The sequence below is a fragment of the Octopus bimaculoides genome, chromosome 2, assembly GCF_046866305.1.
Source record: "Octopus bimaculoides isolate indiv1 chromosome 2, ASM4686630v1, whole genome shotgun sequence".
Lineage (NCBI taxonomy): Eukaryota > Metazoa > Mollusca > Cephalopoda > Octopoda > Octopodidae > Octopus > Octopus bimaculoides.
The window spans coordinates 125,315,710-125,340,838 of record NC_142929.1 but is presented as its reverse complement, the minus strand read 5'-3'; the positions used below and the strand labels follow the sequence as shown (position 1 = coordinate 125,340,838).

At 32.6% G+C, this 25,129-nt stretch overlaps 1 protein-coding gene across 2 annotated transcripts in view; it reads right to left on the bottom strand.

Moving 5' to 3' along the window:
- The window catches only part of LOC106871048 (hemicentin-1), a 354,534-nt gene that overhangs the window by 71,550 nt on the left and 257,855 nt on the right, over positions 1 to 25,129 (bottom strand). For both annotated transcript variants that reach the window (XM_052965571.2, XM_014917317.3), the window contains exons 37-40: positions 24,932 to 25,119; positions 23,592 to 23,673; positions 22,628 to 22,759; positions 22,040 to 22,171 (exon numbers count right to left, since the gene is read on the bottom strand). In XM_052965571.2, coding sequence (XP_052821531.2) covers positions 22,040 to 22,171; positions 22,628 to 22,759; positions 23,592 to 23,673; positions 24,932 to 25,119 — 534 coding nt within the window. The remainder of the gene's footprint in view (positions 1 to 22,039; positions 22,172 to 22,627; positions 22,760 to 23,591; positions 23,674 to 24,931; positions 25,120 to 25,129) is intronic.

The window sequence follows — 25,129 nt, the reverse complement described above, 5'->3', positions numbered from 1 at the left end:
TTTTAGAAATAAGTTTTAAAAGCAATGTTAGTGATACCCCATATTTCTTTTAGCTGAGAATATTGCATTAATGTTCACATGCATATTAGGAGGTATCTTCTGCTGATACCACAAAAAATTAATGTTTAGTTTAGTATAACAATAAATATTAAAACATTAGTAAAATCACGACAGGGTATTTTGGTACTTTTTCTTTTCATGCTGGTTTTATGCTGGTTATGATTCTCAAAAGTGTCTTTTTTTCTTTTATTTATTTTTTTTTTCTTTTAAATTTTCAATTAAATTTTAAATTTGTTGGTGCTAGAAGTTAGATTTAAATTGCACATCCTCTAAAAATGTGATATCACCTGTCAATTCAATATTTCTAGTTCAAGCTAAAAATAGAGCCTGCTAGGAATAGCACCCAAATCTCATTTAAGTTACATTTTAGTGTTTTGAAATAAAAAAAAATAGATCTCATTGTTTAATGATGCAGATTTAGATAATTTAGGCAGTATTATCTGCCTAAAAAACAAACAAACAAACAAATGAAAAATCATTGTCATGAGTGGAATACCTGATCATTGATCTGTTGTAGTTGTACTGACATAGGATCTTGGGTCAATGTCAGCTCTAATACACTAGATATATGATCATGTATTCCTTTCAAGTATTCATGAGATGTTATATTCTCTCCATTTTCCATTTCCTTTTTCTCTCTTTAGTTATATATATATATATATAAGCAGACCTATGACTAAATGTATTTCAGCCATGATCATCCTGCTCTGTTTGGAACACAATGCATCTGGGACAAAATTATCCAATGTGTTCTTAGGACACAGAGTTGGATTTGAGGGAGATTTAATGTGATATTTAACTGCTATTTATAACAGGTTGAGTAACCTCATTGGTTTGAACTATTTTGCTTGTTAATAGGATCACTTCTGAAATACCTTTTAATTATAATTGTTGATTTCCTTTACCCACCAGTTAAAATATCATTGCATTATTAGAAATTATTCAGGAATAAGAGGTTATATATTTAGTGGGGTTGATTTCTTTAACTACACTTTTCAAGGCAGTGGCCCAATTTGACTACACTCCAATGACTGAAACTAGTAAGAGATAAAAGATATGTGAACCATATCTTTAAAACTAGTCTGAATTCTTTTGGATACTGTAGTCCAGCTTAAATAAAAATTGCATCTTATATGAGTTGTAGTATTGCACACAAAATTTTATCTATACTTTATTCATTTTATCCTAATTCTTATTAAGTTTATTTACCTTTATTAATTAAAAGCAGTTATTTTCTTATTGAAGAATATTTGTAAATTTTATTAGGTTTAATTTTGTTCTTACTTTGATTCTAGTATTTTCTTTTATTTTTTTTCAAATCTAGTTAGATCAGATCATACCTTCATGTAAAGAAACCTTAATAACTAGAAACCTTAACAATGATCAAACCATGAGATAAATGGATAAAATTACCTCCATACATGCTCCTGTCTGTATAGTTTAAAATACACCAGTTTTATATAAGATTAGACGGGAAGCATGCTATATGAAAGTAGTAGTGATTATTTTGTGAAGGTACATGGCCTAATGGTTAAGGAGTTTGATTCATGATTGTAAGGTTGTAGGTTCAATTCCTGGGCTAGATGATGTGTCTTGTCCTTGAACAAACCACTGCATTTCCTGTTGCTTCAGCCTACTCAACTGTAATGTGTACCAGTCATATTTTTCTCCTTCCAGCTGTCACACCCTGGAAGTTCTGCTGGGTTAAGTGTAAGGGAGGCCCAAAAGGGTGTCCATATCTGCTTGTAACATTATAGGTACCTCAAACATTCAGTGAAAGCATGGTGTATATTATCAAGCCAAACTCACCTGCAGGTGACAACTGGCTATACAGAGATTATCTTAAAATCAAATATGAGTTAAATGCTAATTATATTATGATCATTCCTTATAATTCTCTCTTGTTGAAAATAAATATCAATTCAGAACAGATTGTGTTTAATTTACATAACAGTTTTAATGATTTTTACATCTTTCTTTATTTTTGTATTAATGTGGATAGTAAACTGGCTAATATGAAAACTGGTTATGTGAATTTTTGATAATGGTAGTTTTTAATGTTAGTGCCATTTTTTAAAAATGCAAATGAAGCAATTGTAAAGAAAACCTCCAAAAAGATAAAAATGGGCCTCATAAAATTAAATTATAATTACATGAGAAACAGAAATGTTATAAGATTTACATGTAATAAAAATAATAGACTGTATCAAACTGGCAGTATTACACTATTTCATAATATTAACCTGATCATCAACATATCTTGAGTGACCAGAGATAGATGTAACTGCTACAGTCCAGTTGTACCAGTACACATTATGAAATAACCTTTACAAAAATGTTATTTCAACATTACATAGTTTTGTTGTTATAAAAAGGATATACTGCATGATATCTTGTGTAAGCAAGGAATATAATTATCTAATACAACTAGGAAAGATCAAAGCTATTGAAATACCTCATTAATAGATTTTATATGAAATAAAATCTATTTAAGTAGAATCAGTTGTCATAAATAAAAGTGAGAATGAAAGCACTGAAATCATTTCAACAGCTTTCAGTGTTTGTACCAATGAAATGATATCAGTGTTTGTATCAGTATACAAACTCCCAGCTTCTCAAAACACCTTCCTAACTTGCAAGACACATCATAATTGGAGATTTCAACAATCATAGGCTATTTGTGGTTGACATTGAGAGATGCCAGTCTCCACAAAGATAGATTCTTTGTCTATGAAAACATTATATCAAGCAATGTGAAGCAGATGAGCAATACTTTCTGAGAGTGCAGAAAACAACCTGGAATATTTTAAAAGAGACAACAGATGTATTGAAAATGAGAAAAATGACATGGAATATCATGTATGTAGAAAGACGAACTGAAGAGGTGTGATCACAGCAAATTTTTATGACTGTTAAACAAATTACATATTAATTGCAACTGAATGGTAAATTTACTAAAGAAATAATCAAGAATACAACAAAAAAAAACAAAAAAACACACACACTGTTTAATGCTGGCTTAGAAGATAATCCACCATGTATGATAATCCACAAGAAAAGAACAGGATTTTGACTTAAGGAAAAACTTTGCATCCATGTGTTAACTATATTGGCTACCATCACTGCACTAGTCATTTTACTTCATTAAACAATCAAATTTCTACTGTAGTGTAACTTTTAAAATAATTTTATAACCAAATTTGTAAACAAAAACTCAATAATTAAGACTTAATTTTATTTATGGTAGAAGAAATTTTCAATTTCAACTTAAATTATTTTGACTAATTATTTATTGATGTATTCTTGTTATATTTAGCAAAATATTTGTTTTACCATTACTTTTTAACATATAATTTTTTTTTATTGAAGGTAATTAAGGATTTAAATTATCATTTTCCTTACAGTAAATATGATTATTTAATATAATTTTATGATGTCAAAGTTGTTATGAAATGATTGGTTTGTATAAATAGTTATTGAAGGAGCAAGATTTTTAGTTTCATTTTTTTTTTTAACAAAGAAGCCAATTTGATAAAGAGAAATAAAATTAATTTAAGCTGATAATGATAAGAAAATCCTTTAAAGTTTTATATTGACATTTTCCTTCCATTAAATTTGTTTCGTTATTTTGATATGATATTACTATATATTCATATACTCTGCTTTAATATTGTTAAGGTCATTAAAACATATTTTCTAGTTAACTTAGTTTATTTAGGGTCAATATTTTGGTCGTTTTGGTTTTAAATTCCAAAATTGGACAACAATACAATGGAAAAGTTTTTCTCTTCCAGATTATTGTTCTCTTTGCATGACATCAACATGAAACCAAGGAAGAAGAAGAAAAAAATTCAGCCATTTTGAGTGATAGGTTGCCAGTTGTTTTCTCAACATCTTCAACTAGTTGGGGTTTTTTCGTCGCATAATTTCTCTTAATAGATGATAATGAGGTATTTCCTCTGTTCCAGTTTGAGACGCTTTAACAAGAAGAAAAAAAAAAAACATTTTCCAGATTGATTATTTTTTTTGTTTCACATGAAATATGAATATTAGTTAAATGAATCAAACATGTCGATAACTTAGTCACATCTAATAATTAGGTTAAGAACGAAACAAAATATCTGAGCAAAAGGAAGAAACAAATCTTTTGATATTAAGATGTTTTGGAAGAATAATCTTCTCATTATTTCATATATAAGGAAAAATAAAAAATGAAAAGTGTTAAATGATAGATACAAAAATATAATTCAAACCAATATTAAATTTTTAAAAATTAATTATTTGCTTTTATGTTGAAGACACTATTGCCAAGTAATGTCACATGCAAAATACAAAGACCCATCATAATAACTGATATAAGCTTAAGTTATACTATCATGTGATTTTCTTCTATAAACTGTTTATGACAAACAATAAATAAATGTGTTACTATGTTGTAGGATCTTCATTATCAGAATCTAAGAATTTTATTATTTAAGAAGTCTGAGCCAAAATGTAAATGTACCATACTTTTATGATGTGTGTGTGTGTGTGTGTGTGTGTGTGTGTGTGTGTGTGTGTGTGTGTGTGTGTGTGTGTGTGTTTATTCTTTAATAAGAATATTATTGACAGTGATTTTGAAGTTTCAGCTAATTAAACAACTGTGATGCATTAAAGTTAATCTTGGCTTTATATAGTCTCTGTTGAGTTAAAATCTCCCTTGGCTATATGGGCTTGAGTAGTGTGCTAATTAGGTTTTCAGGTGGGTAGTTATTATGGAGAGGTGTTTATAGAAATTTTCATTGATTAACTTTGGATTTATGTCATTGTTTAGAATTTATTCATGTATGCAGAAATTTGAAAGCAGGTGTGAATATTTTTGGTAGGTAGGTATAGGATATGTCAGTAGTTTTATATACTTTTGGTCTGATTGGATTTAATCTTTTGCTTTGACAATGTAAAGGTTAAAAGTTCAAAATATAGCCTAGTATTTAAAAACTTAATAAATGGATGTGCCAACTTTTTTGTAATGAAGTTTTCTAGGGATTCACAAAAGAATGTAAGTAGGTGGTATGTTTTAGCTGGTTAGTTTTTTTAACTGTTGTTGTTGTTATTTATGGTATTTCCTGTTTCTATAGTATATTATAAAATACCCACATTTGAAACAGAATTGAAAAAATAGTTATAAACACAACCCATAAACTCTACCTCCATAAAAAAAGGGCTAAAATTTTTACATATTAATTAAATTGCTTATAGACAAACAAACTTTACATCCTCTTGTGAGCATCAAAGCACAAGATAAATTTTCTAAACTAACAAAACCATGACAAACCAGGCTTATAACTCCTACCTTCCGAATAAAACAGGAAATATCCCAAATAACAACAACAAGTAAAGAAATTAACAAACCAAAACACACCACCCATCCACATTCTTTTGTGAAGCCCTAAAAAATTTCATTACAAAGTCACTGTCAATAATATTCTTGTTTAAGAATAATAAATTTGTACTCAACATGGGTGTAGAGCAACTCAACAGATTAATGCAAAATTGTTTTTATTATAACTGAACATAAAAACAAACATATATATATATATATACACACACACACATGTAAGTATGTATGTATGTATGCATGTATGTGTTAATATGTATATCAGGAAACTGTTAATATTGAATGAAGTTTACTATTTTACAAAATACATGTTTAGAAAGATAAAGATCCAGTTAGTCAAAAAAGAACTGTTGAAATTCATTTTAAAAGCAACAAATGAATTTTTCAAGAAATTTCAAGGTATTTTAAGGGGGTGGAAACCTAGTTAAGCATATCATGCATGCAAGGTAGACAATACTATGTATGATATAGCCATGCCATTACCAATATTAATTCTTCACACAATATATTATAGATTAAGATTAAAGAAAATCACCAGTACAGCCTAATGCAGTAAATATCAAGGTACAGTTTTGTTAAAAGTGTGAAATATGATATTGTAAAGAACAAAATGTTTAAAATTGTTTTTCATTTATCAGAAATAGAAATAATATTTAAAATGAAATAAAATAGTTTATTTCATTCTAAATATTATTTTTATTGCAGAATGACTAATTTGTCTTTAAATATACAACAAAAGTGATTAAAAGGAATAACAAACTTTTCAGAATATATTTCTTTTGGTGCATCATCTGTAATATTTCCAAAACATGTAATATGAGATGTCTAAATGTTGTTAATAAAAATATAATTGTTTGAAATATGAAAACCATCTTCAATGATAAAAAAAATCCATTATTTACATCTACAGCATGTTTCAATAAGTTTGATTGCCAACAGTCTTCAGGTTTTCTTGTAACAGACTGGCTTCATTTAAACTGATTGAAAGATAGTGTGAGAGGTAATAACTGAAAATTTTTTCATTCCTAAAATGAGATTAATAATCAGAAAAATTAAAATCTTATGTAATAACAAAATTATTGCCTTTAACCTTTACTGCATGAGAACTGAGTCTACTCAGTTGTGTGCTTGTGCACTTGAGATACAGAAGCCAAATTAATTGGCTTTTGGTTGTGGGGTACTCTACGGAATTCTTTGCATTTCATGAAATAGTACTCACATTTTATTTTTGGTGGTCAATGGAAAGAAGTTGTGAGAAGTGATTTGCATATGATTAGCATGCGACATCACCAGCAAATATTTAATCATTGCAATGAGAATCGATTATTTGGCACTATACTTTAAAAGTTTTCTTTCAGTGATATTATTTTTAAAAGAAAAATAATGGAAAACTTCAAGTGTATTATGAAAAATTTCTAAAGTGGTGATTAAATTCCTGCATGTGGTCTCATGTTATTTCTGGAAGAACATCTGTGAATACACTATACATATTATGACTATTTATGCCAGAAAAAGAATGAATTCTAAATATATCAGTTAAAACACTTCAGTTATTTTCCGTTTTCTCAATGGACCAAATTATTTGGAATATATTAATAAAATAACCACTGGTTAATACAAATGTGTTAGCCACTGCAGTGAAAAACCTCTTATTATAAAGGTTGACATCTTGCAGTATAATCTTTGGTTCATCAATTTTATGTATAGGAGGAGAGTATATCAAAATTAAAATTTTTTTGTTATTCATAAAATGAAGGAAACTAATTAAAAGGTTAATATAATAGAAACTTTGTAAATTGTCAGTTTTGCAGTATATTTGATTAAGTGATATTGATGAAAATGCATCTCAGAGCTAATTAGTTCATAGTGTGTGGGATAAGTAACAACCAAAGTACATTTTCAAGTCTTTTTGATCCATCTGAGCACTCAAGGTGCCACCTAATTCTTTTGTGGGTGCCAAAATTTTTAGAGACTGAGTTGATGCTTCACTTGGATGTGGTCAACATCTCCATTGCCTCAGAGTTGGGACCAATATATGTGGGGCAATAAGGTGTAATTATGGTAAGCCCTTCAATTCTGGATATTTTCATGGATTGTCAATGGAATTGGGCCACGTTATCATCGCAATGAGATTAATGTAATCATTAAATGAGTCTTTTTTTGAAGGGAGCTAATGCAAAATTGCATCTTCCCTAGAAAAGGGCAATTTTTTGAAAATTTTTTTCCCAGAATCCTGTGTTTTAGATGTCAGAGATTACGAATATGCAAAAAAAAAAAATTTTTTTAAATTATCCCCTCTCTCCCCCCAATTTAAAATTCTGATTTTGTTTATTTTAAAGAGATTGAAGTAAATTGATGCAGTCCTATAGAGGATGTTCTTAGCCCCAAGAAGACATCGATATCTATATATTGCTTTATACACATATCCATATGCTTATTGAATTTAAAATTTTGAAAATGTGGTTTCTTGCATATTCGGAATCTCCATCAGCGAAAATATAGAAAAAATATAGGAAAAAAAAATTTCGAAAACGTTTAAAATTTTTAATTGATGTGTGTGTGTGGGGCGGGGGATTAAAAAATATCTTTCTGCATATTCATAATCTCCAACATCTAAAATGTAGGAATCAGAAAAAAATTTAAAAAAAAAAATGCATTTTTTCAGGAGAGGTGTGTTTTTGCATCAGCTCCCAAAAATGATAGGAAGAGATCAGATGAACTCACTTTCTGCTCTTGGGAAAGAAGCAGATGCTTCATATGAGAAGCCACTGTTAGCAACTCATTTGCTTCATCACATAAAGTGACAGCAGAGAAAAGAGTTGCTTGTATCTGAAGCTGAACAAAATAAGTATTGGGATACCATAATCTGTCTGTAAATTGCATTTTCAGTCTGTAGCTTTTGAAATGTCAGATAAAGCTGGATCACTGCAAATAAATTTTTGATCTCAGAGGCATCTCAGACAATGCTTGGGTGGGTACCTTTCCGTTCCAGCATCTCAACCTTGCGATCACTCATGGTAAAACTATGAATGTTTTGCAGTGTCACAAAAAACTTTAGAGCGAAACACTAGTTTTCCCCTGGTATGATGTATAACTGAATGGAATGTGCATGCCTCTACTTCGATTTTATTTTTTTACCATTTTTCTTTTCTATTTTTCTTTCTTCATTTTCTGACTACTTTTGTAAATGACATAAAAGCTGTTTTCAACGTTACATAACCATGATAATGACCATCATCATCATTTAACATCCACTTTTCCATCTTTGAATTGATTAGCTAGAATTTGTTGAGGTAGATTTTCTATGGTCAAGTGCTTTTCTTGTGACTAACACTCTCCTGTTTCTGAGTGAGGTAACAAATCTCCGTAAGCAGACATGTTTCCACAGAAGATTGGAAAGGGAGGACACTACTTGCATGATGGTGATGCTCTCTTACAGCCATCACATGATGTTAAAGCAAGGAGACAGTAATGTGCGCACACATTTACACACACACGCATACACACATCACACCACACAACACACATTACACCACACACACAACACACATTACACCACACACACACACACAAGACAAGTTTCTTTCAGGTTACATTTACCAAATCAACTCACAAAGCTTTTGTTGGCAAGGAGCCATACAGTAGCACTGAACCTGAGACCACATGGTTGAGAAGCAAACTACTTACCATATATCAAATTTATAGATTTTCATTTAATACACAAAAGATCTTTAAAAAATATCCCCAAACTATTCCTTTTATTATTTCTAATACAAGACAAATCAACCAGTTTAGTTTGATTGTTTATTAGGTTAAATGAAAGAAGATTCTTGAACTTATTTATTTCTGGAACACAATTGACCTGAACTGTCTCCCGAAGACAAGTGTGTGTTTATAGTTTGCAACTGTGAATCTTTACAGTGGTGTAGCTAGAGTATGTGCAGTCCAAGGCAGCCCTTGAGTTTGCCACACTCTCCCTACTAGGCCCCCAATCCTATACAGGCTTATATTGTGGACCAAGAAGAGCCATCCCCATAAAACTGTCATCCAGGGTGAAACCTCATGCCCCCTCCCTCAACACTACTTGACCATTATGAAGGATTCATCATCATCATCATCATCATCGTTTAACGTCCACTTTCCATGCTAGCATGGGTTGGACGATTTTACTGAGGACTGGTGAAACCAGATGGCTACACCAGGCTCCAATCTGATTTGGCAGAGTTTCTACAGCTGAATGCCCTTCCTAACGCCAACCACTTCGAGAGTGTAGTGGGTGCTTTTACGTACCACCGGCACGAAGGCCAGTCAGGAGGTACTGGCAACGGTCACACTCAAAATGGTGTATTTTATGTGCCACCTGCACAGGAGCCAGTCCAGCGGTACTGGCAACAATCTCGCTCGAATGTCTCACTCGATTATAAGTTGATAATAAATGGGACCATTTAAAACCAGTGTCAGAGCAAGGAAAAGATCAATCCTGGATATTCTTGATAAAAGAGTCAAGTAATTTTCTGTTTACATATTAAATTATGTTTTAGGAGTATATTCTATTTTCATATAACCCTCATTGTCACTACTTTTACTTTGCTTTAACATCTATAGTTGTAAGGATACATAAGTTAGAGAAATAAATATCACAGGTTTGAGAAGTAAATAACCATATGTAAGAAAGTGAAGTTTCCTGCATATATTGTTCAATGCCTTTCAACCCAACCCTTTTTCAAGTCAACCATAGTTAAATAGACAAAAGCACTCTGCCTTCTGATATATGATATAGAATGAAACATGAATATACCACTTCAAAACAAAATAAATTTCTTTAATTAGTAACATCTCTTGTTTAATTGGACTACTACTGTCAAATGAAATCTCATCATTGTCCCTTGTTTAACACCATTTTTTATTTTATTTAGTACTTTTAGAGACTGAACAGCAAAAACAACAACAGTCCTTATCAGCATTTTAACGTCCAGTTTCCAATGCTTGGATGGGTCAGATGGAATTCATTGAGGCAAATTTTTTATGGCTAGATACCCTTCCTATCACTTACTTGGAAACTCTCATCTGTTTCCAAGTAAGATAATAGTTCCCCTTGACCAGATATTATTTACATGAGAGGACTGTAGATGAAGAACACTGCTAGCAAGATGATGATGCTTATTTACAACTATTATGTGATATCAAAATAAGGTAACATCAACGTGCATAAACACCCCCCCCCCCCACACACCCACACAACAAACTTTTATCAGTTTCTGTCTACTAAATTACTCACAAGGCTTTGGTCAGCCTGGGCTTTAATAGAAGATTCTCGCCTAAGGTAGAATGCAATGGGACTGAACTTGAAACCATGTGGTTGGAAAGCACACTTCTGAACCACACATCCATGTCTGTGAAAATTGTATTATCTCACAGGTAATTAGAAAATTCGCGCATGCACACACACACACACACACACACAAAACCATCTGGAATCAAAATTATTTAATATTAATTTCCAAAATAAAGGTATTTCTGTAAAAATTAAACCTAAGCCATAAATTGTTTTATACAGAATAAATCATTGAATAATCAGATTAGTGTTGGAAACTTATTTAGGAAGGGGGGGGAACCCATGATACACTGAAAACAATTATGTCAACGGTAAATGTGGGGCTATATTTGGACAGATGTGCTTCCAATGAAAAACATTTTTTTCTTCAGATGAAAGGTCAACAGAAGAAGTAGCATCACTGATTCCCGAAGCAATATTTCTTTGAGGGTTATTTTAGATTATGTTACTGACCTATTTGTAGATGAGGGCATTAAGTGAAAAAGGAAATTTCATTCTTAGGATTCAGATAACTCAAAGAAATTATATATTTGTGTTAATCTAATTTTAGAATTTATTACTTCCAGGTTATGGTCTAAATATTAATCAACCCACTCCAATAACATATGGTTGTTTATTGGTGTAGAAAGACATACAAGTATAATTTTCATTTATGGCCACAGTTGGAAATTTGAAAATCAGCATACACAACAGAAATATGAAATCGATATAATTTGGTATCAAATGGAAAATAATTTTAAATAAAATTCAATAAGAATTTACTACATATTGATAATCTAGACATAAATATTTTCACTTATTCATATCATTAACTGAGGACAATGGGTCAGAGAGTTTACAGAGTGTCACACATTAATCAGTTTGTCATTTTTACATTCCAAATTCAATTTGTATGTGGGTTTACTTTGTCATCTATGTCAATGAAAAAAGTACTGGTCATATACAGAGATTCACTTAGCTAAACATAATTCTCCCCCAAATTTGTGCCTCTTAGCTAACTTTAACAGTCATTATCATTTTAATGAGTCCTCTGATCTTAAATATATAATCTTAAAATATATTTAAGATCATTAGAAGAAACCAAAACAAAATTTTAAAAAAATGAAAGTTGTCAAAAACATTATATTAATCTAGTCTGTTAAAATAGTTAAGAATAGTTAAAAAAGAAATCCAAAAATAAAAAAGAAACCACTGTTACAATTGTTAAATTTCTGAAAGTTAGTTGTGAACAAACTTCTTTCTATGGCTACTGAACAACATTGAATATATACATTGAATAGTGTAATTGAATCTATAAACATCATTTCAAATATTCAATGATTTATGATTGATCTTGTGGTATTACCTGTTTTATTTTATCAACCCTGGATTGGTGAATGGCCAAGTCATATTTAAATATAAAATCAGTAGGTATTGAACAAGATATAAGTTAGATAAAAGCATAACTGTGTGGTTGTGAAGATCATTTCACAACCACATGATTCTTGGTCCAGTCTTAGTGCAGGCACCTTGGGGAAATGCCTTTTGTTTAGGTCTAAGCTTCCACTATAGTCACTTTGTTATTAAGTACAGTGGAAGCTTCAGTTCTTAACGATAATTCTGTAGACCATGTTATTGTCAGCCTCTTAATGGCATTGACTATAGCAGTTGGAATCTTAGCAAAGTAGAGTGATTCTATTATCCATGAATGAGGAACAGAATCAAAATCCTTCTTATAGTCTAGCCAACAATTGGCAGATTTTGGTTATGCTGTTTCACTTCCTTAAGGACAATTTTGTTGATATGGAGTTCTTTGATACAACTCCAAACACCTTTCTTTCCTCTTACCTGTTCTTCACTCATCACGCTGTATGTTTCTCAGTGATTCTGGAGGAATGACATCAAGCAACTTGTGTATAATTTATATATTACATTCAAACTTATAATTTTTGGCTAAGTGTGTCTCCAAGTTTTTAGTTACAAGTGTTGAACATATGGCTGCCAACCAGTTTGGCATGTCATTCTCAGCATTCATTGATATTTTGAACATATTAATGAAGGCTGGTCAGAGAATGTGACTTTCCTATAATAATAATAATCAGCTAACAGGTGTCTCCCAGGTGATTTCCCATTAAAAGTTTTGTGACAGCTGTAAGAAGAGTTTCACTGTTGATATTATAAGAATGTCATTATGTGCATGTGTGTGTGTGTGTATGTATGTACCTATCTGTAAAAATATGTGTTTCATACATAAATATATATTTATATATTGCATATATATATATCATATGCATTGCAAACAAAGTAAAGAGCCTATAAATAATTGTTATAGTCAGTACACATGTGTGCCTGCACACACACACACATTTATATACTGACTCTAGTAAATGTTAACTATATATATAGGTGTATGTATGTGTGTGTGTGTATCTATTTATTGCTAGAATAGGTTAGTTACTATCCATTATTCCAATTAACCAAGGGTAGGAAACTAGCAGAATTGCATGGATCAGACGAAATTTGTTGAGGCAAATCTTCTTGCTGCCATCCTCGCCTGTTTCTAAGCAAGGTAATATTTCTCCTTGACCAAACATATTCTCATGGCAGACTGGGACCGAACGACCTTGCTTATGTGATGACACTTATTTACATCCATGACATGTCTACACAAGAGTATATACAAACACACACATAAGTACATACACACAGACATACGTATATACATACATAATGGACTTTTTTTTACATTTTGTCTTCCAAAAATTCACTCACAAAGCTTTGGTCAGTCCTAGGACCACAACACACTTGCCAAAGGTGCCACACAATGGGACTGAAGTAATTTCTTAACCAAACAGCTACACCTGTACCTGTCATCATCATCATTTAATGTCCTTTTTCCATGCTGTCATGGGTTGGATGGTTTAACTGAAAACTGGTAAGCTGGGGAGCTGCACCAGGTTTCAGTCTGATTTGGCATAGTTTCTACAGCTGGATGCCATTCCTAATGCCAACCACTCCAAGAGTGTAGTGGGTGCTTTTTACGTGCCACCAGCATGAGTGCCAGTTACAAAACACTTGCATCAACCACAACTATGGTCTCACCTGGCGTGACAGGTCTTCTCAAGCACAGTATATTGCCAAAGATCTTGGTCACTTGTCATTGCCTCCATGAGGCCCAAAGTTTGAAGGGTGCGTTTGTGACACTGGCATGGGCCAGGACTGTGATTTCACTTGGCTTGACAGGTCTTCTCAAGCATTGCATATCACCAAAAGCCTCAGTCACTAGTCATTGCCTCCATGAGACCCAACATTCGAAGATCATGCTTCATCACCTCATCCCATGTCTTCCTGGGTCTACCTCTTCCACAAGTTCCCTCCACAATTAGAGATTGGCATTTCTTCACACAACTGTCTTCATTCATACACATTACATGAACATACCAGCATGAACATACCATCACATCTGTTGACATCCACCCTAATCCACTCCTATATATTTCTGAACCCCATCACTGTCACTGTACATTTATCTTCCAACCCATACCAGCATGAAGGACAGACATTAAATGATTATGATGATCACACACACACACACACACACACAGGCATATGTCATCTGATATATTGACAGTTGATGATGGAAACACATGCTTGATGTGCTTTATTGCCTGTGAAGCTTTTTAGCTTGTTCTCATGGTTTTAAGTTGTCCTTCTTTGAAATTGTAGTTTTCATAGGGTTGAACTTGTTTCTTGGTTTATGGTGATTTTTATATATATTCACAATAAACTGATATTCTGTGATTGCTCTGTACAAAAGAGGATGTAATGTTCAATATTAGGGAATAAAAATTTTATTCCAACCTTACAGGCAAAAATCGGTATAATATTACACTGGGTTTTCTAATATATAATATATATGTATATTACTTATTTAGGGACGAACCACCACTCTACAACTCAGAACCCATCCAAATCCATGCTGTGAGGCATATACCATCTTAATATATCTAAGATTCTAATCTAAAAATTTAAATTAAATAATATATTACATAAATAAATCATAGAAATAATAATTTTAAAAAATTTAAAAGTTAAAATCATAAATTGGACAGTAAAAATTAATACGATAATATACAGTATAGAAGTATAGATGTTAAAAGTTAGTGCTAGTATATAGACAACGCGTGTTTCATGGCTGAAATAGGACTATATAAAATCATAAGCAAATTCTATCCAAGTTCATTAGAACGGGGAAAATGATTTTACTCCCAAAGTCAGTCTCTCTTCAAGTCAAATCCCTAAGAAAATACCTAAAATCATTCAAGGAATAAACATAAACATGAGAAATAAAAATATATATATTAAGAGACAAAATCTGTAAACTAATCCCTACATTAACGGTATTAATATAATTATTAAGAGTTACAGTCTAAAAATATTGAAAAAGAGTATTATAGTAAACAAGGTTAAAACATTATGGAATAAGTAGATAATAGTAAAAAAATGTGTTAGTGTATAAAGTTACTAAAAGACGGATGTCAATATTGTTTATAAAATTAAAATAAGAAAACATGACTTATCTGCCGGTGGGTAGCTGTAGACTAAATCAAAATGCCTGTGTTATAGAATTTATACTAAAAGGTCACATGATAAATATGGCGTCTATTACCCAGAAGTAATGCGTATTATAATTTCTAAAATAATAACGAAAATATCGAAAAAGAAAATTTATCTAAAATAAAAAGATTCTTGAGGATTAAAAATACTAAAATACTTAAACTTGCAAATTAATGCAGAGTAATAACAATACACATACCAAAATTCTATATTACGTAAATAATGCTATGAAAATTAATACTGAAAAGTCACGTGATAAACATGGCGTCCATTACCAGAGGTAAATACGTATTATAATTACTAAAATAATAACGAAAATATCGAAGAAGAAAAAGCTACCTAAAATAAAAAGTTTATGGAAGATTAATAATACTAAAATACTTAAAACTCTCAGATTTACACAGAATAATAACTATACCAAATACGAAAGTTATGTATTACTTAAATAATGTTATGAAACATTGTAAAAGACTGCTCATGTTATCGATGAATACTTAAAGTAAAGGTAGTTATATGTTCCAATTTGTCTAATATTGAGATGATTAAAGTGTATTCCAAAGCTAATTTGATGTATCATACGCTACTGATCATAACTAAAGTTGGTACCTAATCCTAGGTTTAAATAAATAAGTTAGTTATCTAAACTTATTATATAAGTAATTTAGTTTTATGTTTGCATTTAATATTACGTTCATCGTGGGAGTTAATTTTTTATTAGCTAATATCTCTTTAATATCTCGTTAGTACATAATAAACAGAATTTATTCCCTATCCTATATGATTTAGCCTTTCAAACTATTTCCCATTTTAACTCGTATTCTATTCTTTTAGATTTAAGTTCCCAAATGTATTTACTAAGGCCCGTAGAGTTCATTAAATTTCTGTTCTTAAAAGAATTCATATGTTGGGCCACCCAGGATTTAATTTTATTGGAAGTCGTCCCAATGTAAGTAGTATTTATGTTATCATTATTACTACAGTTTAATGTTATCATTATTACTACGTATTAATTTTTACTGTCCAATTTATAATTGTAACTTTTAAATTTTTAAATTAATATTTCTATGATTTATTTATGTAATATGTTATTTAATTTAAGTTTTTAGATTAAAATCTTAGATATATTAAGATAGTATATGCCTCACAGCATGGATTTGGACGGGTTCTGAGTTGACTGAGTTGTAGAGTGATGGTTCGTCCCTAAATTAGTGATATATATATATATATATATATATACATACATCCATCCATATGTATATATATATATATAAGTATATATACATGCACATACACATGCATACGTACACACACTCACACACACACACATGCACACACACACTAAAGATACAAAATTTTCAAATGTTTTGATAAAAATATCGAAATGTCATCATCATATGTGGCCTTTTGTATCCTATACTCATGGAATTTAACCTAATTTTTTTCAAGACCAATCCAAGTAAACTATACTGAAATAATTATAGCTATTTTTTTATAGTTAAACACATGGAATTACTAAATATTTTATAAAATAATATAACATCTTTTGTTGTCTGATGGGAGGAGTAAAGCATAGTTGCGTCACATTATACAGAGATTAAAACTGTTTAATCAACACAGACGAGACCTAACTTCCTGTGATAAATACGACCTTGATCTCAAGATACAGTGTTTGTTATTACATTTTTATAGAATCTCAACTCTTCTAAATTGATTTCTTACTCTTTTACTTGGTCAGTCATTTGACTGTGGCCATGCTGGAGCACCACCTTTTTAGTCGAGCAAATCGACCCCAGGACTTATTCTTTGGAAGCCTAGTACTTATTCTATCGGTCTCTTTTGCCAAACTGCTAAGTTACGGGGACGTAAACACACCAGCATCGGTTGTCAAGCGATGTTGGGGGACAGACACAGACACGCAAACATATACACATACATACATATATACGATGGGCTTCTTTCATTTTCCGTCTACCAAATCCACTCACAAGGTTTTGGTCGGCCTGAGGCTATAGTAGAAGACACTTGCCCAAGGTGCCACGCAGTGGGACTGAACCCGGAACCATGTGGTTGGTAAGCAAGCTACTTACCACACAGCCACCAGGAAATAAAATATAAGAATGATCTCTAAAATTCAATAAAGAGATGTTTTTAGCTTTGTACATAAGGTGTTCTATGCCTTGAACTGAGCATAGAACAGGGCTCGCCTCTTTGAGCTGGGAAATGAATGGAATACCTGGTGTGTGTCTTGTTGTGGCTACCCCCACCTATAAAAATGGGGAATAGGCCTGGGTATATCTATATACATAAGGCCTTTAAGATAATGAGCTGGCAGAACTGTTTGCATGTTGGACAAAATGCTTAGCAGCATTTCTTCTCACTCTTTACATTTTGAGTTCATATCCCAACTTTGCCTTTCATTATTTTGAAATCGTTAAAATAAAGAACCAGTCAACTACTGAGGGTGGGGGTGGAGGGTCAATGTATCAATAATATACTTGTCCTTTACCTTCAAAGTTGCTAGCCTTGAACCCTACAACTGAATGGCGTCCCATTCAAGAGAATATTGTAAACTTGGTCACTTATATTCTATGGAAACTAGAATACAAAAAAATGTATGGTCTTTATGCAGAAGGTTTTGTAGTCAGAGCAACATTTAGTTTGGTACCCAGCTCTTGCAAGGAAAGCACATAGACGGATGCTATATATTATAGTAAAATAATGTCATAAAAGTTAATTTTTCACACATTTTGGTTGTATTAAAACCTAACCAAAATAAGGCTGTAATCTTTCTCTACAAAGACCTGCAATGTAATCATAGAATAATGCTTAATCTACTCTTTCATGAAATACAATTTCTGTCTTATCCAATATTCGTAAGTATTGGATCATCCCATAAATAATGTGGTTTTTTCATACTTTTTTATTTTTCAAAATTAAGATAAATAAAGTTCTTTCTTAATCTAAAATATACTCTCCTTCATTTTCTACAAATCTCTTCCAGCTATCTGGTAGACTTGCAAGGTCCCTCTTCCAGACTTCACTGGTCAGTGATAAAAAATATTCCTCCAGTACTGTTCTGACCTCATCTACATTTATTCTGTAGTCATTGACGACTTCGGAATAAATGACAATCAGATTGGGCAATGTCCGGCGAATATGGTGGGTGGAGCATCGTTTCCCATTCAAACTGCCCCAACCTTTCGAATGTCATTCTTGCTGTATGTGGTTGAGCATTATCCTGATGTCTTGAAACCAAAAATGGTCATTTTTCTTCTAGTGCTGACTTAAGGCACACAAGCTGCTCACAGTAGATCTCCTTTCTTATCGTTTGGTTTGGGTTTAAAAGTTCAAAGTAGGCTAAACCTTCTATATCCCACAAAACACAAAACAAAACCTTCCATAGGTGAAGACCGTCTTTACCCTGGGGTGCAGGCGTTTCTCCTTTCACTACCCACTGTCTGCAGCACTTGACATTTTTATAGAGAACCCATCTCTCCTTAACAGTCACTATTCGATCTAAAAATGGTTCATTTATGAGCAAAGAAGAGCACATATTCACTCTTTGCATGCGATTAGACTGGGAAAGTTTGTGAGGAACCCATTGACCCAGTTTGCTGGCTTTTCTGATGGCACACGATGGTTGAATGACCAAATCCAAGCTTCTCTGCTAGTTCCTAAACAGTTACAATGGGATTTTGTTCCACCAGGATTTGCAGGACGTCCTCGTCGAGTTCTACAGATCTTCCAAGACGAGGCTCGTCTTCTAGGCTGTAGTTTCTGGCTCAGAATTTCTGGAACCATTGACACTGGCTTATGCTTATTTTCCAATCCCCATATACTGCATTAATATTCCTTACACTTTCCATTGCGTTGTTGCCTTTATTGAATTCATAAAGCAAAATATGCCGAATATGCTCCTTTGTCACTTCCATTATAGCTTTGAAAAAATTACTGTTAAAAATCTAACTGCACTTTTCAAAACTTGCACTAAGAATAAGTACAAGGTAAAATTACTACCTGCTTTTATAGCAAATTGATGCAGGTAGTTTATTCCGTCTCTCTCTGACATTTAGTTCATGCAATTGAAGAGACCAGATTTATGGGATGACCCAACACATGGAGAATTTTCCATAAACAAGCTATCATACTAATGTTTCTGTTATTATGATATTATTTTTATATACAAGTGCATGTTTATATTTTCCATATCATATACACATTAACCAAAGATTAATATTCATGTATAATTATGGAATCATATCTTAAGAAATATTAATTCTGTTTATGTTAAAAGATTAGAATTCACTGCAATCAAAATCTTGAATAGTTTATCAAAAAACTTCAGCAAATGATATTACTGATATCACATAAAAATGCTTGTGTGGTGCCACATAAAAGAGCCTGTGCACTGACATGTAAAAGTGTCCGTGCAGTGCCATGTAAAAGTACCCAGCACAATCTCTAAAGTGGTTGGCATTAGGAAGAACATCGAGCTATAGAAATCATACCAAACCAGACTGGAGTCTGGTGCAGCTCCCCAGCTTGCTAGTTCTGGTCAAACTACCAATCCATGCCAGCATGGACAACGGACGTTAAATGATGATGATGATGATGGTGATGATATATACATATATATGTAGATAATGGTTGTCCACTCATAACCAAGGGAGACCATCACTGACCACTGTTCATGCAGAATGTATGCAATACCAGCACATGAGGTTATTGCACCCACAGTTGGCTCTGCCCGGTCTTGTGCCTGCAGCTTCTATGCTTGCTGTAGCACCCTCCTACTTGACTACATCACCAGTGATTACATGAAGAAAAATTTCAGGTCCAATGAGGCTTGCACAACACCTCACAGGCCCTCTCCACCCAACTGATATGATCCAGAGAAAAGCCAGTGTTAATATGAGACACCGGCTCAAAAATGCAGGAGTATTGTGATCTCAAGCACAAGCAAAAGATCCCCAAAATGCTCAATGTCATTCCCTGAATATCTATTTCATATGAGAATGACTACCTTTAACAAAAGCTGAGGGGTACCTCACTCCTAGTAGTCTTCCAGAATCCCAGATACCAACCTGGAATTTAATGAGGGTCTGTGCTATTACTAGATAGTTGTTGAACTGGCACATTTATATATATATATATATATATATATATATATATATATATATATGTATACATATACATATTTACATACATATACACACATGCATTTACATATACTTGTGCCTGTGACATGTGTAAGGATTTTCGAGCCAGATGGTTGCCAGTGCCCCTGGACTGGCTCTTGTGCAGGTGGCACATAAAATACACCATTTTGAGCGTGGCCGTTGCCAGTACCGCCTGACTGGCCTTCGTGCGGGTGACACGTAAAAGCAACCACTACGCTCTCGGAGTGGTTGACGTTAGGAAGGGCATCCAGCTGTAGAAACTCTGCCAAATCAGATTGGAGCCTGGTGTTGCCATCCGGTTTCACCAGTCCTCAGTCAAATCGTCCAACCCATGCTAGCATGGAAAGCGGACGTTAAACGATGATGATGATGATGTATATATATATCCATATACATATATATATACATATTTACTGGAACACTACACATTGTCTCTTATTCTTATATATATATAGCAATAATAAATCTCTGAGTGAGACGGAAACAGTAGCAGCATGGAATCGTGAAGTATATTTTCCACCTAAATGTGGCGGACCCATAGGGGACAATGCTACCATTGTTTATAGCCCCAGGATAACATCTCCTCCAGCTGGCTAACGACACACTATCTGGGTCCGATTAGTATTTGTGAAGGAAAATCATTATTCCCTTCTCTAGCATCACATCATACACACAGACCTAGGTTTTCGGATAGTAACCCATCATCAGCATATGACAATCACCAGCTAGCAAAGAAAACCCATTCCAAACGCAAAATACTATATGCTCTTTCCAGTGACAAATTGTTGCTGATCTTGAAAAAGGAGAAACAAGCAATAAATCTCTGAGCGATATATATATATATATATATATATATATATATATATATATATATCTGTCCGTGTATATAAATCTATATCTCTGTCTGTCAGTCTATCTATCTATATATTTCTATGTATGTATGTATGTATGCATGTATGTATGTATGCATGTATGTATGTATGTGTATATATATATATATATATATATATATATATATATACTATGATTTTGCTTAATACTAATAATCTGTTGTTAGAACTCAATATACATAAGCTTCAGGATAAAGTGCTAGGTGAGTACAGAGCATAATATAAATTAATGGACTGACAAAAGTATGTGAATTATGCAATCTACTCCCTTAGCTTGCAGCTGTTTCTACTATAGGAGGCAGTGCACTATGAGCTGTGTGCTTGTGCATCACCTTATAAGATCATATATATATATATATATATATATATAAAACTCTCGAGACAATTGTTTTTAATGGAAGTGTTCATTGTTTGGTGTTATTTACATCACTGTAAGGTAGTTAATGAATGAGAGAACAACTGATATTTAGTGATTGAAAATACTCAATGTTCTGCATGATTAATAATAGTGAAGTTAATAATGTTTATCTGTAGCTATGGTGTATATCATAAGTCAATGTTGTTGTTATATTTACTTCAAGAAACATGTAACATATAATACCTTTCACACCAACAGTAGCTTGAGTTTCTCGCTGTCCAGCAGGATTTTTGGCAATACACGTATATCGGCCACTGTCTTCTTTGCCTGTATTTCTTACAATAAGCTTACTTTGGCCATTTATACTCGGCGGAGCTAAATGATAAGAAAGAACAGACAATAATGTTATCGTCAATGTCAATACATATTATTATTGGTTGAAATAGAAAAATTGTAAAATATTCACCATGTTGAGAAGTAATATTTATCTCCACTTAAATATAGATGTTCTGTTAGAACAAACTATACTGCCGTAGATACCACGAGAAAAACTCTCATATTGGCTTTTGGTGCAAAATGCACTCTTGTTTATATCACTGGTGGTAATGATATAAACAAGAATGTATTTTGCACCAAAAACCAATATGAATGTTTCTCTCATAGCAATTACCATAGTATAGTTTGTTCTTACAGACCATCCATGTTTAAGTAGGGATAAATATTATCTCTTGGTATTAATGCTGCTTCTCTTGCTAATCTATAATCATAATATTATATTATTAGATTGAAATAAAGGAAAACAAAACATTATGTAAGTGGCTTTATTTGTACCATGGATAGCATTGCCATTATGTCGCCAAGATATGACCGGAACTGGAATTCCATCTGCAGAACACTGCAACTTAAGTCGTGAACCGACAAGAACTTCTTTATTTACTGGTAATGTTTTGAAGCTTGGTGGGACTGAAGATAGAAGTAAAATGAAAAATATTTTTTGTAAATAAAACAATTCCATATATAAAGATTATATATATATATATATATATATATATATATATATACACACACATACATATATGTATGCATGTATTTGTGTATGTGTGTGTGTATATATGTGTGTGTATGTATGTGTGTGTGTGTATATATATATATATATATATACACACACACACATACATACATTCACACATACATGTGAAATAATTTGTCTAAATACTGGTTGAAAGTGGGTATATTTTATATATCAACAAGCTTGAAATCTTAAAATTCCATTAATCAACAAGAATATCACCTAAATTACTCAAGAAGTGATGTAACAAATTAATGAAACAGCAAATGGCAACTGATTAATATGAGGAATATGGGATTTTATGGCCTGTAAGTGAGAGTAATGTCAAATCTTAGATTTGAAGAATCCAAATAATTAACTGTAGATGTAATTAAAAATGAATATTTGATCAGCAAGTTATTTGCATCATATTTTGTGAAAAGTTCTATTAACATTGAGAACAAGGGAAGGAAAATATGCTGTGTAAAGTGAAGTTTGAGAGTTTGGATAAGCTCTGATACAATGGAAAAAAAGAGGAATCACCTGTTTTAAGACTACCCCTTCATTTCAGGGTCCATTGTTTCCTTATGGCATATATACACTTATCCAAACTCATGTTTTGACAAGTGTATATATTATATATTTTTCTGCTGTGAACTACCATTAGCTTCTTTAGACACTGGTTTATATTTTAAAAAATTAGAAGAGAATTTCAGAAAATGCTACAAAATAAGATATAAATGTTACCTTGTACTCTTAAAAGTATTTCGTGGGAATCTTCGCCAACTCTGTTTGTAGCTGTGCAAACATAACTGCCTGTATCATTTGCCTGAAGAAGGTAAAAAATGTAAGGAATAGCAATTAAGTTTTTTTTTTTAGATATCAAAGAATTATTCTTTATTAAATTTACTTTTATATTTTCATACAATTACAGAATGGAAGACATATATTAGCTATTCAAAAACACAAAACTGTTAACTTCATTTAAACATTCATTATTTGGTGTCAAAATTTTTGTTACGTCAACTGTGACCTGGTCATTGACACATTTCCACAGTAACTGAGTTGATGTAATGAAAACTTTGACATCAACTAATAAATGTTTAAGTGAAGTTAATAGTCTCTGTGTGTTTTTGAGTGGCTAATATGTGTCTTTGATGCTGGAATCATTTTAGCTTTAACACATGGTTTCAGATCAAATCACTTACCAGACTAGTACATCTATAAACTCATATATTTATTTTATCTTCTTAATATTGCAATGATCAGATGGTTTAAAAAATTCAAAAACTTGAGCAGTTAGGTGGTTCAATAGATTAATGTACTAACTTACATATGATGTTAGTTGTCTATGTTAGCTTTATGTTTGTAATTAGGATTTTAATAGGTTGGCTGAAACAGTGAAGTAATGCATTTAATGATTTGACTGGGCTGGCATGCTGGATGGCTGTGCCAGGATCCAATCTGATTTGGCCAATTTGAGAGTGTAATGGGTGCTTTAACATGTCACCAGCAGAGGTGCCATTCACATAACACCAGTATCTGCCATGACTGTGATTTTGCTCGGCTTGATGGGTCTTAGCATGATATAATGCCAAAGGTTTTGGTCACTGCCTCCATGAGGCCAACACTCGAAAGGTGCTTGGCCACTTTGCCTCCATGAGACCCAATGCTCAAAAGGAACTCAACCACCTCACCTCCATGAGGCCCGTTTGAAAGGAACTCAGTGACCTCACCTCCGTGAAGCTCAGCACTAGAAAGGAATTCAGCCACTTTGCCCCCATGCGACCCAGGAGCTCAGCCACTTTAGCTCCATGTGGCCCAATGCTCAAAAGGAACTCAGCCACCTCACTTCCATGAGGCCCACTTGAAAAGAACTCAGCCACCTTGCCTCTGTGAGGCCCAGCACTCAAAAGGAAGGCCCAACACTCAAAAGGAATCTGAATGGATTTTAAACTTCAAATTCAAATGGATGTCATAACTTGGAAATTTTACCATGCTTTACTTCTTCTTCTACAACCAGAAATGAAATGATGTAGAACGATTTTTTAATTGTTTAACAAAGAAAATAAAAAAATATAACTAACCAATACTCCTTGTATTATCAAACTGTCAGACTCAAGTATAAACTTTGGTCTTTTTGATGATAACTTTTTGTCATTTTTCTTCCATTTTAGCTTAGGTTCTGGGTTACCTGTAGCTTTACATGGAATATTTACAGTACTACCAACAGTTGCAGTCATTAAATGACTTGTTTCTTCAATGGTTGGTGGAACTATTGGAAA